We start from the raw sequence: 14,358 nt of genomic DNA, 5'->3' as shown, positions 1-14,358 counted from the left end.
GTATGATGTTTATTAAGACACTAAATTAAACTCACAATTCATTTGCAAGATTATTGTTCTGCAGGCTTCAGTAATTTTATCCTGTACTGATAAAATTATGAAATTACTGAAACATATATTAACTTTTAAAATAATTTCTTGTCTTCAGCACATACTACTTTAACTCATGTCTCCCAATTTACTTCTATTTTAAAAGAGCTGTTTAATGTGACACAGGTTTTAATTTTTTTCCTGTTACTCAGGATAAAGATAAATTCACCCATAAGGATGGAGGCTTTCTGAATAAGATCATATCATGTTTTATGTAATATCATACAACTGTTAAGTCCTAAACACTTCAACTAATTCCTTCGTTTGCCACAGACTGACTGGATAAGCAGCCTTTAAGCTTTTTCACACTGAAAAAAAACCCAGGTCTTTTGGTGTCAGAGCTTCCAGGATTAAACATTCTTTCCAGTTGTTGGCTCATGGCCTGAAGATCCTGCACTTTCAAACTTATCCCATTCTAGCTAGTTCAAAGATCAGGAAAATGAAGCCATCTTCTTTGCAGCCATAATCCACGACCCATGCTGTTAGATACTTAAGAACATCTCAAAAGCAAACTACCTTGTTTCAGCTCCCAGCAGGAGCTCAGCAGGGCGCTGGGTCACATGACTGCAAACCCAGCCTGGTCAGGTGACTCAGTGGATAATCTGATTTGGTCACTATAAAACTTTAATCAGTACAGTCTAATTCCAGCACATTCCACAACTGATGAGCGAAGCAGCCTGGCGATGGAACAGCAAACACTAATAAGATTATTAATTAAAACTGCCACTAGGATGTGGTTTTCTGCTTCTCTATCCCACACATAAATCCAACAGAAAAAACATCACTGAGAACTGGTCAGGCAGACACACGGGTTTGAATTAAAATGGGCTGGTGTTTTATTCCAAAATGAGCAGCATTTTGCTCAAAGACAAGAGCATACACGGATCTTATGCAGCACAATTAAAACCTAGCAAAACCATTCATTTGAAAGCAAAGACAACAGAACACATCCATCCTTTTGAGGAACGCTGCCCACACAACGTTGCTGGCCTGAACTGGAGCCCCTACCAGCCTACATGGGCAACCCATGAGGTAAAGAGAGGCCACAATTGTGCTTCCTCTTACCAGCCACAAATATCCAAAGTACTCTTCAAGGGCTGCTATTTTGGGGACACCAGGATTTCCCCCAAGTCTGGAGGCTACAGCTTTTGAAGAGAAACACCAAAGGTACTTGTAGATCAAATTCCAAGCATAACCATTTCCCAAATGTTCTGACTGCTCTCTCACTCACCCTTGTATTCCCTCCCTTAGGGAATTTTCACCCAAAAATCTTCTTAATCCATCTTAAAATCTGCATTTCACACAGACAAGTAGCTGAACTGGAGCAGCAAATTTGCACGAAGAGGAAAACAGAGAACATGATTTCTCCATAGCACAGTTAGGATTTGCAGTTAAAATTGACATCCCCGTCTGACCAGGTCTATGTGACAACATGTGAGCTTCAAGGAAGGAAAGTTGATTATTCTACAGTTTAAGACAGACAAAAATGTTTAAACCTCTCCATTCTCCAATGAGCTGAGTATGACCACTGTCCATTGCCAAAGAAATAACTTCCAAAGACGCTTCCTGAGCCCTGGAAATCATTTCCATGTTCCTCTGCATTTCCATTCCACCCCTAGAGCAGGACTTATCTACCTCATCATGTGCATTAGAAGATCAGGGTAATATCTAGAATTACAATTCCTGTGGTCTTGCTTTCTGCCAAACAGCAGATCCTAGTGGGATCTTCTACAATGGCTGAAAATTCACCTTTTCAAAACTGGACATGTGAACGTAATAAACAAACCTTCAGTATCATTCAAAAAGAGTGAATAAACTATTGCAGCTCCTGAAAATGGATTATCATTGATTTAAAAATAATTGACTACAAAGAGATATGAAATTAAACTTCTATTAAATTAGTTCCTTCTCTGAAATTTGTCTGAAATAAAGGTAAAGTCAGATGTCTTAAGCAGTATTTTCTTAAGAACATATGTAGTTCAAAATGTTAAAATTTTAAAAACTCCCCAAATACTGAAAAATAGCTTTTCAACTTGTTTTCTAAATCAGTAGGGCTTTAACTGCACCCATCAGGTTAAAATGTGACTAGGTGAAAATGAACATCACAAACAGAACTACCACCATGTTGTAAAAATTCAGTTCTCATACTGAAAAAATTGTATCTACTTCTCCATTATTCTTGTTATATATGAAACAGTCTGTCCTGCTGTAAGTTACAATGTAAGACCCCATTTCTTTATACTTGGAAGGCTGTCTACAAGAAAAAAATGGTAACAAAAGTATCAGTTTATGTAAAAGAACAGGAAAGTCTGCAATAACTACAAAGCTGCCCCTCTCCACGGTGTGTATTTGTCCTTTTCCTTACAGCACCAGCCCAGCAGGATGGCACAAAATAAAACTATTGAGTCAATCGATAGCTCAGTGTCAGGTTAGTGAGCTCAGTCAGCTCAAGGAAGGACCTGATAAGCACTAGGGTTTGCTGGATTGGAAACAGGGGAGGAGAAGGGAGTGAGACTTCCTCTTCTGCAGCCCTGATCCACTGGATCAGCTCCTGAGGCACTGAGATTTCCAGTAAATGTGCAGTTTATCCAAGAAACAATAAAACTGGTAGGGCCATTGGCACAAGCACTCCCAATTGCAAAATACTTTCATTATGTGGGCACCAACAGGAAAAGGGAAAAAAATAAAGATAATTAATTAGCCTCCAATTTTAATAGAGCTGTAATAAAATGAAGTAAAAAAAAAAAAAAAAAGTATTAAAAAAACCTTACATGTCAGGCAAGTAGTAATGAGAAATGAAAGAACAAAGGAGAGAGCCCTGGATGTATGTTTACACTTATCCTGTATAGTTAAGACAACCTATATAGTGTATTTTAATTTTTAAAAAAAAAATAATGCAAGGAAATACTCTGTGTTAATGAAATAACAAAAGAAAATGTACTGCTTGGAATGGGAAAAAAAAAACATCACAGAGATTGAGTACATGGAGTTTATCACTTGATTCTCTTTCTCAAAGGTAAGCAGCGACTTATCAAAGATACATATCACTGGGTTATGAGCTTCTGTAACAAAGGTCTCCAACAGATATCCTGCAAGTGTTGTGTTACACACACCTGCAGGCACTCACACCTGAAATATTCAGGGATTTGGGCTCCAGGATGACAGAACAGTAAGAAAGGGCACAGTTACTGCAATGTTTTACAAGTGGAGAACTCTCTCAACATTTCAGCCTCTTCTTCAGTTAGAATTTACACCACAGGATCCCACTGACAGAAACACATGCCCAAACCCTTTAAAAATAATTGTGAATTATGCTTTGGATCTTTATTTTGTTGGCCTTTCCTATTCCAGATAGTCACACATCATTGGTCACATATTACAGAAGTGAAATTAAACAGCTATATTTATTTCTTGCCACGGTTTCCCATCTCTTTTGCTTTTGTTCTCCACAGGCAGAGACTTCTAACTTTCACCAAGCAATAATCTATACTTAAAATTAACTATTATTCCGTATTTCACAGTATAGCAGAAAATACAAAACATTATGACTACCTCCTGATACTCCTGATAAAACATCTTGAACTGTCCACTGCTTAGCATGTGAAGAAGCTTGGCCAGCAGCAAAAAGCACATCATTTCACCAGCGAGGGAGATATCATACAGAAGTTTCATGCTCCTGAACCTGAACTGGATATGAAGGAAAAACTCTTGATGTTCAGGACTGTCCACATATACCACAGCTCTCTCATGCTGATATATTTAACATGAAGATTTTTTTTCCCCTCAATTAAAAAGAGATTCAGGAACCACAGGTGTTCAAAAATTTGGCTTAGAAGGACAGTAAACACTATTCATAGGAATTAAATAGTGAGAGTGAGGGATTACAGTATTAAACCTTCATTTTTATATTCTGCTGTGTACAAGTGTCTTCAAGCAGCTTGGAATGCATCTGAACAGATGAAAAACAAATATAAAAATACTCGTGATAGCAGCTGTTCTATATACTGACAGGGTCTTCCCTTGCTTTCACCAGAACACAAAGCGTTGACTGACAAAGCAAACATACTAGAATTTGTCAAAGCATTTTAATGTCTTTTAACTTTTTCTATCACACATCTTGGTCCAGGCCCATCAGGCTGATGCAAGATCTTGCTCCCAAGTTAAGGCATTAAACCACACGTTTGCTACAGATCCGCGGTTTCGTAAAAACAAGCAGGGACTCCAAGCATACTCACATATTATGTTACACTCAGTTAAGTAAATACGCTTTACAAGTACTTTTCCCTTCCGGGCGCTTTTCGAAGGGGCTGATGCCGCGCCAAGCGCCCCTGTCCGCCCACGGCCCGCTGCACGCCCGGCCCTACAGCCACCTCGGGCACCCGCGGGGTGTCCCCTCCACAGCACCCGCACTGCACTCCCGGCACCTCCCCACGCCGCTCCGTGCCCGCTGCCGGCCCCCTCAGCCCCAGACAAGGCCCCGGTGTCCCTCAGCCGCCCCGGCCCCGCTCTCACCTCCCCGCTCGCCGCCGGGCCCCTCAGCCCTTCCCCGCCCCCCGGCCCGGCACGTGCCAACAACGCGGGCTCCCATTGGGCGGCGACTCCCCGAGCCGCTCTCCCATTGGCGGAGCGCGGGCCCGGCCCTCCCGGCGCGCCCGCCCGCCCTGGCTGCCCGGCCCCGACATGGCGGCGGCCGGCGGGGAGCGGGGCCGCACCAGCTTCCAGCGCAGGCCCGGGGCCGGCCCCCGCCCGCCCGCCCTCCCGGGCACTCGGCCCTCGGTGCGCCACGGGCAGCTGCTGCTCTCCAGCGGGCTGCCCTCCCTGGACTGTGTGCTAGGTTGGTGGGAGCGGGACTGGGACCCGGTGCTGCGCCCCCCTCCGCCCTCCCCTGTGCCGGGCCCTGCCTGCCCTTCGCCTCCCGTAACCCCGCGGCTGCTCCCGCCGGCTTTTCCTTCCTCCCCACACTCCCTGGGCTTGGGGGGAGGGCGGGAGGGGAAGGAGGACGGGGCGAGGCAGGACGTGATTCCCTCCTGGAGCTTGCGGAGGAGCGGATGGCCCTGTACCGTGTACCGTGTGCTTTCCTCTCCCTGAGCAGCCTTGCCACGGTGCAGACCTGCCCCGTAAATTGATTTACACCCCGCTCTTCACACCGCGTTTCACACCGTCACAGGCGGGGTTTCGGCTCGGAAAGCCGCCTGTGCTGCTTTAACGCCGGCTAGTTCGGGTTCTCCCATGGGGGCAGGTGTTGGAATGTGCTGGGATTCTCAGTGTGTCTTTTCTGCCTTGCTCGCCACAGCCACATCATTAAAGTGCCGCGCTTAGAGGAATTGTGCTGGTGTGACGCTGTTTTGGCTGCCTGTGGATCTGCCTTTGCCTGCTGTCGGTGTCAGGGTGTGAGATGGTCCCCTGGACTCATCTCTTGTGACTATTGTATCATCCGTGTCGTGAACTGGCACTTTCCCTTGGATTTGGAGCTGATTTATTTGCTGGTATAAACAGCGTGGTTTATCCGTGTGCACCAGGGCTGTGTGAAATCCTCTAACTCTTCACACAGTTGCACTGCATCCTTAATGTACTTTTAGGTGAGAATGGCCTGATTTTAGCTTTGTCCATTCATCCTTGGAGTACACAGAATATGCTGCTTTTCTCTCTAGGGATACTCTACGTGATTTATGATAATATAAAAGTTATATCCATAAAGTACAAAGGACTTTTTGCAGCCTGTATATAATTTCGTGTGTGTGTGTGATTGCACTTCCATCAGGATCATTGTGGAGGAAGTTCTTCCTGCTTGAGAGAAAAGTAGTTCATTAAGTGAGTGTAATTTGTGAAGCCTTTTAATTGCATGAAAAGCAGATTTGCACTGAATATTCCAGTTCATATTCCCTTTTAGAAACTGGATTTTGCACAGCAAGGCTCAGAAGATGTAGACAGCTCACGTGGTGGCAGTCTCCTAAAATTCTAGGCATCTGCTAACACAATTAGTGGTTTGTTATGGAAGCTGAGGACACTTCCAATAAACCCAGGATCCCTTCTACATTTTCCTTGGCTTTCAAATATTTCATGATTTTCTGAGCTTACTAATATTTATACTTGAACATCAAGGAAATTCCTTGCCCCTAGGAACAGCAACTTTTGAAAGTCCTTTTAGATGTTTTTTTGGGTTGTGGTGTCTCTGAAAACCTGGACTCTACATTCCTGTGTTAAACTTTGGATAACCTCCTGGCCCTTAAACCTTGATTTTTGGAGGCTGAGTGGGTAGGCCAGGAAAGAGTCATGCTAAACATGCTGACTGTAATGAAATTTCCACTGATGCTAGGCATTGTTGAACAGATCTCCAGATGGGTGAACCTGTACAGAATCACTGGTTTTGAAGACTGAGGAGGGATCTCAAGAATTTACCCTCTACAGCCCTTAAAGCAGGCCCAGCTCTGAATTCAGAGCTGATTGCTCAGGGCTTTGTCCAATGGAGTCTGGAAAATCTGCATTGGCAGAGATTCTGCAGCACATCAGGGTAACTCAGTCCAATGCTTAATTATCTTTGCAGGAATTTTCTTTTTCCTTGTATCTGCTGGGAACCTCCCCTGATTCAGCTCCTGTTTGTTGCTCATTGTCCTCCCACTGCACCTCACTAAAGGGCTCAGCTGTGTGTCAGCACCTTCTCCTGGGTACCACCCCAGGGCCTTCAGGTTTTCTTCTAGCCCATCTCCTTCAGCCACTTGAAACAGCTGCCCCATTTTCATTCCCCTCCCTGGACTCACTTCAGTTTCTCTTTATTCTTTCTTGAATGGAAGGGCTCAAAGTCATCTGGGCCTTGTGTTCCAGATGTGATCTGGTGAGTGCTGAGTAAAGGGGAAAAAGGATCCTTTGGGCATCTGACTGAGCCTCTCATGGTGCAGCCCACTGTGCTGGTGACCCTACCAGTGTTGACTTGGTCTGTTCTGTCTCCTTTTTCTGGGCGTGGAAATGCTTCATTAATGTGTTGCAGGATGCTGTTTTTGTGTTTCTGAAAGAATATTGGTATTTTTCTTCTTTTGTCTTGCCAACTGGCAGTTAAATAATTGACTGTAAAAAGATTTAATTTTTATTGTCACCAGGGACTGAGGACAATCTTTTTTCTTTTTTTTTTTTTTAAAAAAAATTCCTAATGGAAGTTACTGTGAACTCTTTTAGACTGGTATTTTCATATTCTCATAGACATTGTGACAGTCACTAGACATTGTTGGAGATCTCCAGTTTGGGCTTGAATTTAAGTTTGCTCTGTTCAGAATCTGTAACCCAGATACAGAATTGTTTGCCAGACATGAAGGTACAGCTCATGAGTGAGTGTGAATGAGGGAAAGCATGGTGTTATCACACACACAGGTCTAATGAGGAGCTTCTGGAGAGAGGAAAAGGCAGAGAATCCAGAGATCCAGGCAGAGAAAAGGAGTTTCTTTCACCCTACAGCTGCCGGCTGATTGTTACATTGTTGTATGGAGTGAATTTCCTTTGGAAGAGAAGTGGTAGATAAGTGCTGGATTGCAAACGCTGTGTTACCCTCAGGGCACTCTGAACTTCCAGACTTTATATTCAAGTTTACTTTCAAGGTTTATGGGCCATATATACCATCACAAGCCTGGTATTGAGTGTTTTGTTTTAGGCTGCTGGAAAAAAGGTCAGGGATATGCTTTGAAAACAATCTGGACACTTCTTAGCTTGCAAAGTTTGTTGTGCTTCTCTCCATAGGATCTTAAATCACTCTGCTGTAAGAAGCAATGTAGAAAGTTACAAGTCTTGTTTATTTATATATGCTACTGCCTTAGATACTGGCAAAGAAAAATTAAAATAGCAAAATGGGGAAGAATGAAAAGTTCACAGCACCTTTCCTGGGAAACTTCAAGATTTTGCCTCTTCCTTTTGATTCCACCAGCATTCCTGCTATTTTCTCCTGTTGTCTGTCTTTTGTTTAATTTACTAGTATTGTTGCTCATTGTAATATGAACATGTAACCATGGTAACTGCAATAGTTTTGCATTCCCAGTAATAGAAGACACTTGTTCAAACCACTCACTACATCTGATAACATAAAGACAATGCTCTGACCTGAGTTTGCCTTTAGCAACCGGGGTATGTTACATATGTTACAGCCCTGGCTTGTAGAAACAGCACCATTGATGATCTGAAAATAAAGCTTGAGAGAATTTTGGCTGCACTGTTTGACAAATTCACTGTAAAAGCAGAAAAGACATTACTTCTGTCATGGCTACAAGTGAACTTCTTTCTGACCAAGATTTTAAAGTCCTTATTGCCATGAGATAATACATTTGGCTGCCTTAATCATATTTTCTATGTCAACCTAAGATTTGGTAAAATCTCAGCATTTGGAGCTTTTCTTAACTATGGGCTATGTAGAGCATGTGTTAATTTTAAATGACTGTTGTTAATAATCTGTGTTCTGTCTCCCTGAACAATTAAATACAGTGAATATTGGAAGATACTTTGTATTAAACATCAGTATGATTTCAGATTTTAGTCTTTTTTTTTTTCACTTTCCCCTGTGGTACATCTTTTGGGTTCATTTGCATTTATCTCCTGAACAAATAAATGGAACAAAAATCATTGGCTTAGAGCATGAGGATTTCATGAGTGATTCTAACTTTCTGATAAACAGCAGTTGAAATTGGTTTGTTTGTTTGCTTTTTAAATATCTAAAAAATGCTTGATTACCTGATCAGCTTACTGTACATCTAGACTCAGGAGTTTAGCTTGAAACATCTGCTTCTCTATAACTATGAAATTAGTAGCTGACTAAACACTCACTGCCAAGTAATGCTCAAATTGTGGTGCATCATGGCAAAGTGATCCTGTTCTGGTTTTAATTCAGGTGCTATTGTGCAACAATATTAGCATTTTTTGGCCTATGGGAGAGGAATTTTCTATTTCTCTTCTTTCTGAGTACATGGCATCACTACAGATACTGCAGGCATTTCTAGTCCCACTAGCAGAGCTGAAGATTAAGAAGTTGGTCCAACTCGGAATCAATTTCTAGTGGAGTTTATTGACCTCTTACAAATATATAAAATGAAAGATCTTGTTCACTGGAGTCCATCTGTGCAGTCCAGAATTGACTTCTGGAGCTTTGCATTCGGTGCTGATGGGATTCATCAATTAGTTTGCCTCTAACTTGCTTTTAAATCAGTACAGAATTGCAGAGGACATCCTGCAGTGTCCATGCAAAACCCTTCATCAGGCTGGTTACATATAGCCATCTGAACACTTCCAGGGATTTTTAGCTTTCCTGTCAAAATCCTATATAATTGTTAAACAAAATACTCTGGTTTCAGGTCATTCCACTAGTGTAAATCTTGGAATTCAGATTATAAATCGGTGTAATATTTCCCTAAAATGAAATACGAGTTCTTCTTTCACTGGTCTTGTAAAGGAATCCATGGAGTTATTATGTCCAAGGCCTACTATAAAAAAATTTAATGTCTTCAGTAGTGTATGATTTTTCATAGTGTGTGTTGTGACGTTTATGTCTTAGTCCAGGTTTCAATGGGTGCAAGTCTTGTCATGCCATGTCAGTTTTCAGCAGTAAGATAAAAAGCATTGGAGCCAGGATTTTGCCTCTAAAACTTGAGTGGGAATTTTCTAAAATCGACTAAAATCTTAATAAGTCACTTAGCTTACATCCTCCTTGATACAAAGGAGTATCACTTGATAGTGATGAATATTAATTTAATTTGGGGAATGTTTACTCCCTTGAGTCATCCCAGTAAAAAAATCTGCTGGCTCAGACCATACATCACCACTGTAGTACTTGAGCGTGGTTGTGCAGAGCTCTGCAGGATCTTTTTACCACAATGATGATAGTACAGTATATTGTGAAAGTAATTGTAATGTGCAGTATATAATTACATGTAATGTATAATTATTTCATAATAGAGAATTGTAGTAAGTATTGCAAAGGTAATTAAAATGTTGTTCACTTTTATATTTTTAAATTCCCCGTTATCACCTTTCTTTGACTTATAAACTAAGAAAAGTTAATTGTTCTCTAACATAGTATTAAAATGTAGTCTTACTTTATTCTTCATTTTGTTTTGTTTCCAGGTGGAGGCGTAGCTGTTGGAACCCTTCTTCTTATTGGTTAGTATAGATTATATAGTTACTTAAAGCCATATTCTGAAGCGTTTCACTCTCCAATGTGTTCATTAACCAGCCTCTCTTTTCACTGTTTTTTGAAGTCAGACTAAGAAAGTATAACTCTCATCTTCCTCCACTTTGTGTAGCCTTCAGAGTGGAATATTGTCTATCTCAAGGATTACTGGAGATGAATCAAAACCTTAATTTTATCACCCAGGAAGAATACCCCAGGATTCTGTTTGAAATCAGGGCATTAAGCACATTTCAGGATTTATTAGCGAAGTACACAAATTAGTTAAGATTTTGTAAACTGCTGTTAGGTTCAAACTGTGTACTATCTATCACAAAGGGATTTGTTTAAGTTTGGCTGTCTGAGGAAGACATGCAATGCAGAACCTTTTAATCTTTTGGTTGCCAGAATCAGCTGAGAGCAAGGTGATGGAAGCCTGCTTTCTGTCTGGGTGTGGATGAGGCAAACTGAGGTTATTAAATAGTTTACACCAGAATTCCCTTTCCAGACCACAGTGGAACCATGTCTCCATTGCAGCCGAGGTGTCCAGCTTTCCTTTCTGTTTGCTTGACACAAAACCTGCAGAAGAATTAAGAGTTCTTGTATTCATCTCCACCCTGAAGGAGCACTTGAATCTCATGACTCTCATAATTGAGACCAGTGACTGGATTTCAGCCTTGCCTAGGGACAAAGCAGACTGGCACATGCCTGGGTGACTTGGGTGGTTTCAAAGAACTTGTGACAGTAGAGTGTTTTAAGAGCCTGCTTGTCTCTAGTGATAGACACCAATAGAAGCTCTTCAGAGTGTGGCTTTTCAGCCCTGAGACAGATTTAATCAGTAATTTTCATTCATTTTCTAAAAAGGATGTGGTCTTAATATTTTATCTGTGCAAAGACAACCATCACTTGGGAAACTGAATTTGAATTCAAATTCAAATTTTGAATTGTTACAATTCAAAAATTTGCCTTAACACTAAAGAACTGAACAGTGGGATTTGGGGAAAACTTATTCATAATCTCTTTTAGCCACTATTAGAATTACAGCATGTTACTTTCTGTTGGTATAGGGCTCATATAACCTCCACTAGAGACTGAATAAAATTTTCTGTTAGCCACTGAGCAAGGTAATTGATCTCACTATGGCTTGGTTTTATTTCAGGGCTAGTCTTTATTTCTGCGTTAGAGACAGTTATCAATGTCACTGAGTCTTAGGAGATGTTGATTTTTACATAAAGTATATAAATTAGTGTATGGTGTGGTGCAGATTAAGTAATTTGAATAGTTACTTGGTAGAAAAAATAACTGATGTTACCCAATTCCAACCATTTTCAGTTTGAGAAGAGCTGCAATCTTGCTGTGGTCAAGGAAGAAAAACAAAAAGTTAGAACCTATTATATTTTACATAAATCAGAGATTAATTTTGTCTTCCCATTACAATACTCACTGCCCCTTCCAGCAGACAGACTGGGTGGCATCCAATGAACCTGCTAGCAGAAAAAAACAATATTAAATGATGGAAAATTTTTCCTGAAGGGATTTTTACCTGAATTTTGTTTCTTCTAATTGCATATCTGGCCATACTCAGTGGTAGGTTTTAATTTGCTTATCCCCTATGATGGTTGTGTATTTGTGATCTGATATGAAACAGAAACCCAAATGAGAATGTCTCTTTTAGATCTGAAAGCTATTTTTTTCCCAAATGAGACTTACCATATGTTATTTCGAAACATGTAATTATATACAAAAAGTCTTAAAGCAGGAACTATATTTATTCATGACTCATTAGTCTAAAAATTTTGAGACTAATTTTTAAAGTTGGTGCAGGTAACATTGTAATGGCATTGTTAGAATATCCTGTCAGCATACCAAGAAATTCTGTCATGAGATTAGTCTAGGCAAGCTTAATATTATCAGGATTGAAGCTGTCAGTGATAAACCTCCTAGGAAGATCTTTCTGTGTTGTACTCCAAGTGTTATAAAAAGGTTAAATTCTTCCCCCTTCCTTCAACATTCTCTAAGGCAAGAATAAATTGCATTACTTTTAGCTTAGCTCCCTTTGCAAATTAAATGCTCATCTTCATTATTCGACGCATTATCTTGGTTAATTTAACCAAATAATAGTAGATTCAGGGTATTAAAATATTTATTTTAACTGTTGTGTTCTGAAGATGTAGTAATGGCACAGATTACTTGATAAGACTGTAAAATATTGTTTGAAATATAAGCGTGCAAGTTTTTTATACTCAATTAATAATAAAGAGCATTGTGATTTTCAGTTGAACTTAATTCTATAGTATATTCTTTTGACAGTGTTTTAATTATATGAAAATTAGAGAGTTGAAGCACATGGTATTCTCATGGAAGATACTACCTACCAGAGCAGCTTGAAACTCCCTGGGATTTGTTCATCCAACAAGAATTAGGATTTTTAACTAGCACTTTAGTTTAAAAAAATTCTTACAGTAGTGGATTTCTAAGAGGCAACTTCTTAGATGTGGAAGCCATCAAAGCAGCGTGTTCAGCATGGATGTGAGACCACATTTATCTGAACCTGCTGCAGAAGATCAGCTTCCCAGAAGAATCTCCCTTTTCAAAACAAACAAGTAGAATAAGCACACTCCTTTCCCTCTCCACTCCAATGTACTCCAAGCTGTTGCATGTGTGTTTTGCCAGCCCAGGAGGATTTTTCAGGAGGATGTTATTTTTTCAATATAAGTTTTGTTTATATAACATGTTGTGCATAGTGAGTTAAATCACCCTCACTAGATTTGTCCTGGGCACCCTGTAAGAACCTATTCTTGCTTACCTTTAAAAGCCCCAGTTTTGACAAGGTCACTGACAGCTAAATGTTTTAAAGATTATCAGAAGGAGGGGTTTTGTTGGTAGCTGAGGTCAGTTATTAAAAGTTAAAGTTGTCTGGTGAAAAACAGGTCTATACTCGTACATCCTAAGCCTTGAAGCAGTTTCAGCTACTTTAATGAGCTACTATTATTTTTGTTAGGCATGCTATTTAACCTGACTGGTAAGAGCTCTCTTCACTTGTCAATATCACTGGATCTATCATCTTTTTAAAGCTGAAAAAGATAATCTCAAGAGAGGTACAAAACAGTGATTTGCTAAATATAATTCTACAAAATACCAGTTAGCAGAATTCACCTTCCTGAAGTATGGCCAAATGCCAAATATTGTAACTTATATGTTTGACAACTCTGGTTTGGCATGTGCTAATTAAATGCAAGTGACACAAAGTATATCCCCTCAAGCTTAGTAAATGTGGACATTAGAAAAGTATCTTTTAAATGGAATTTCAGATTATTAAAATAATCTCGTTTTATAACCTGCAGCAATTTAGAGAGAGATGTTTCATAGCGAGAGAAAGACACACCTTAGGTCACAGGACCACAATGTAGAACCATCTATCTGGTAAAAAAATTATCAATACTGATAGGCTGTGACAGGCTTTTGGCAGCTTTAGGGCAACCTGTCTAGACTTTGTACAGAGAAAAAAAATAAGCCATCTGTACATTACATTGTTGCAGGCTTATTCTTTCCTCTTACAGCTCTCATAATTTTAAGCAATTATACTACAAATGACCACTGGAGTTTTTCAAAGCCCTTCATGCTGTTCAATATTGTGATGTTTGAAAGTCAGGTATTGTAAATACAGTATTTATAGATATGATATTTGTTACCTTATAAATTTTGTTCCTGACTTTTTATTCCTCTTCCAGTTCTAGTGCTTGTTCTGCATCCCTCTCTGGGGACACGAATGCCTCTGTGCAGAGGGAGTTTTTCCTTAGGGTCACATGGTTACATATCAATTTCTATAATTAGATTTGTTTCCTTAATTTTTAAAACAAATTATATTTTTACAGTGCCTCACACATATCTGCTCTTATTTTTTTTCTGTGCCTTAGATAAAAGCCTTAAGATTCTGTAGCTAATTCTACAACCCACAAATTTCTTTAAGTAGCTACAGACAGTCCATGCACAAAGGTGTCAAGAACATCCCTTATGTATTTGGTGGCCTGTACAGTGCTGAAAAGAGCCATAAATAGGAATTGGTCTTTATCCTTGGTGTTCAGCAAGGTTGTATGCTGAACTCTGATAGTGACAATACTGCTCTTTCTCCA

The 14,358-nt window shown here is 40.1% G+C and overlaps 2 protein-coding genes across 10 annotated transcripts in view; one reads left to right on the top strand and one right to left on the bottom strand.

Annotated features, from left to right (window-relative positions):
- The window catches only part of IMMP1L (inner mitochondrial membrane peptidase subunit 1), a 30,931-nt gene extending 26,269 nt beyond the window's left edge, over positions 1 to 4,662 (bottom strand). Inside the window, exons 1-2 of one of the 2 annotated variants that reach the window (XM_019006994.2) lie at positions 4,603 to 4,624; positions 3,643 to 3,777 (exon numbers count right to left, since the gene is read on the bottom strand). The gene's annotated coding sequence lies outside the window, so the exon portion shown is untranslated. Of the gene's footprint in view, positions 1 to 3,642; positions 3,778 to 4,602 lie in introns of both variants that reach the window. The other variant, XM_015630790.1, reaches the window with a different exon arrangement.
- A 95-nt stretch (positions 4,663 to 4,757) lies between these two features.
- Positions 4,758 to 14,358, top strand: part of ELP4 (elongator acetyltransferase complex subunit 4) — a 136,285-nt gene continuing 126,684 nt past the window's right edge. For all 8 annotated transcript variants that reach the window (XR_004497753.1, XM_015631213.3, XM_015631211.3 and 5 more), the window contains exons 1-2: positions 4,758 to 4,924; positions 10,183 to 10,218. Coding sequence is in view for 7 of the 8 variants with exons in the window: in XM_015631213.3 (XP_015486699.1) it covers positions 4,771 to 4,924; positions 10,183 to 10,218 (190 nt within the window). In the remaining variant the exon portion in view is untranslated. The remainder of the gene's footprint in view (positions 4,925 to 10,182; positions 10,219 to 14,358) is intronic.

The sequence above is a fragment of the Parus major genome, chromosome 5, assembly GCF_001522545.3.
Source record: "Parus major isolate Abel chromosome 5, Parus_major1.1, whole genome shotgun sequence".
NCBI classification, from domain to species: domain Eukaryota; kingdom Metazoa; phylum Chordata; class Aves; order Passeriformes; family Paridae; genus Parus; species Parus major.
This window is presented reverse-complemented; position numbering and strand designations above follow the sequence as displayed.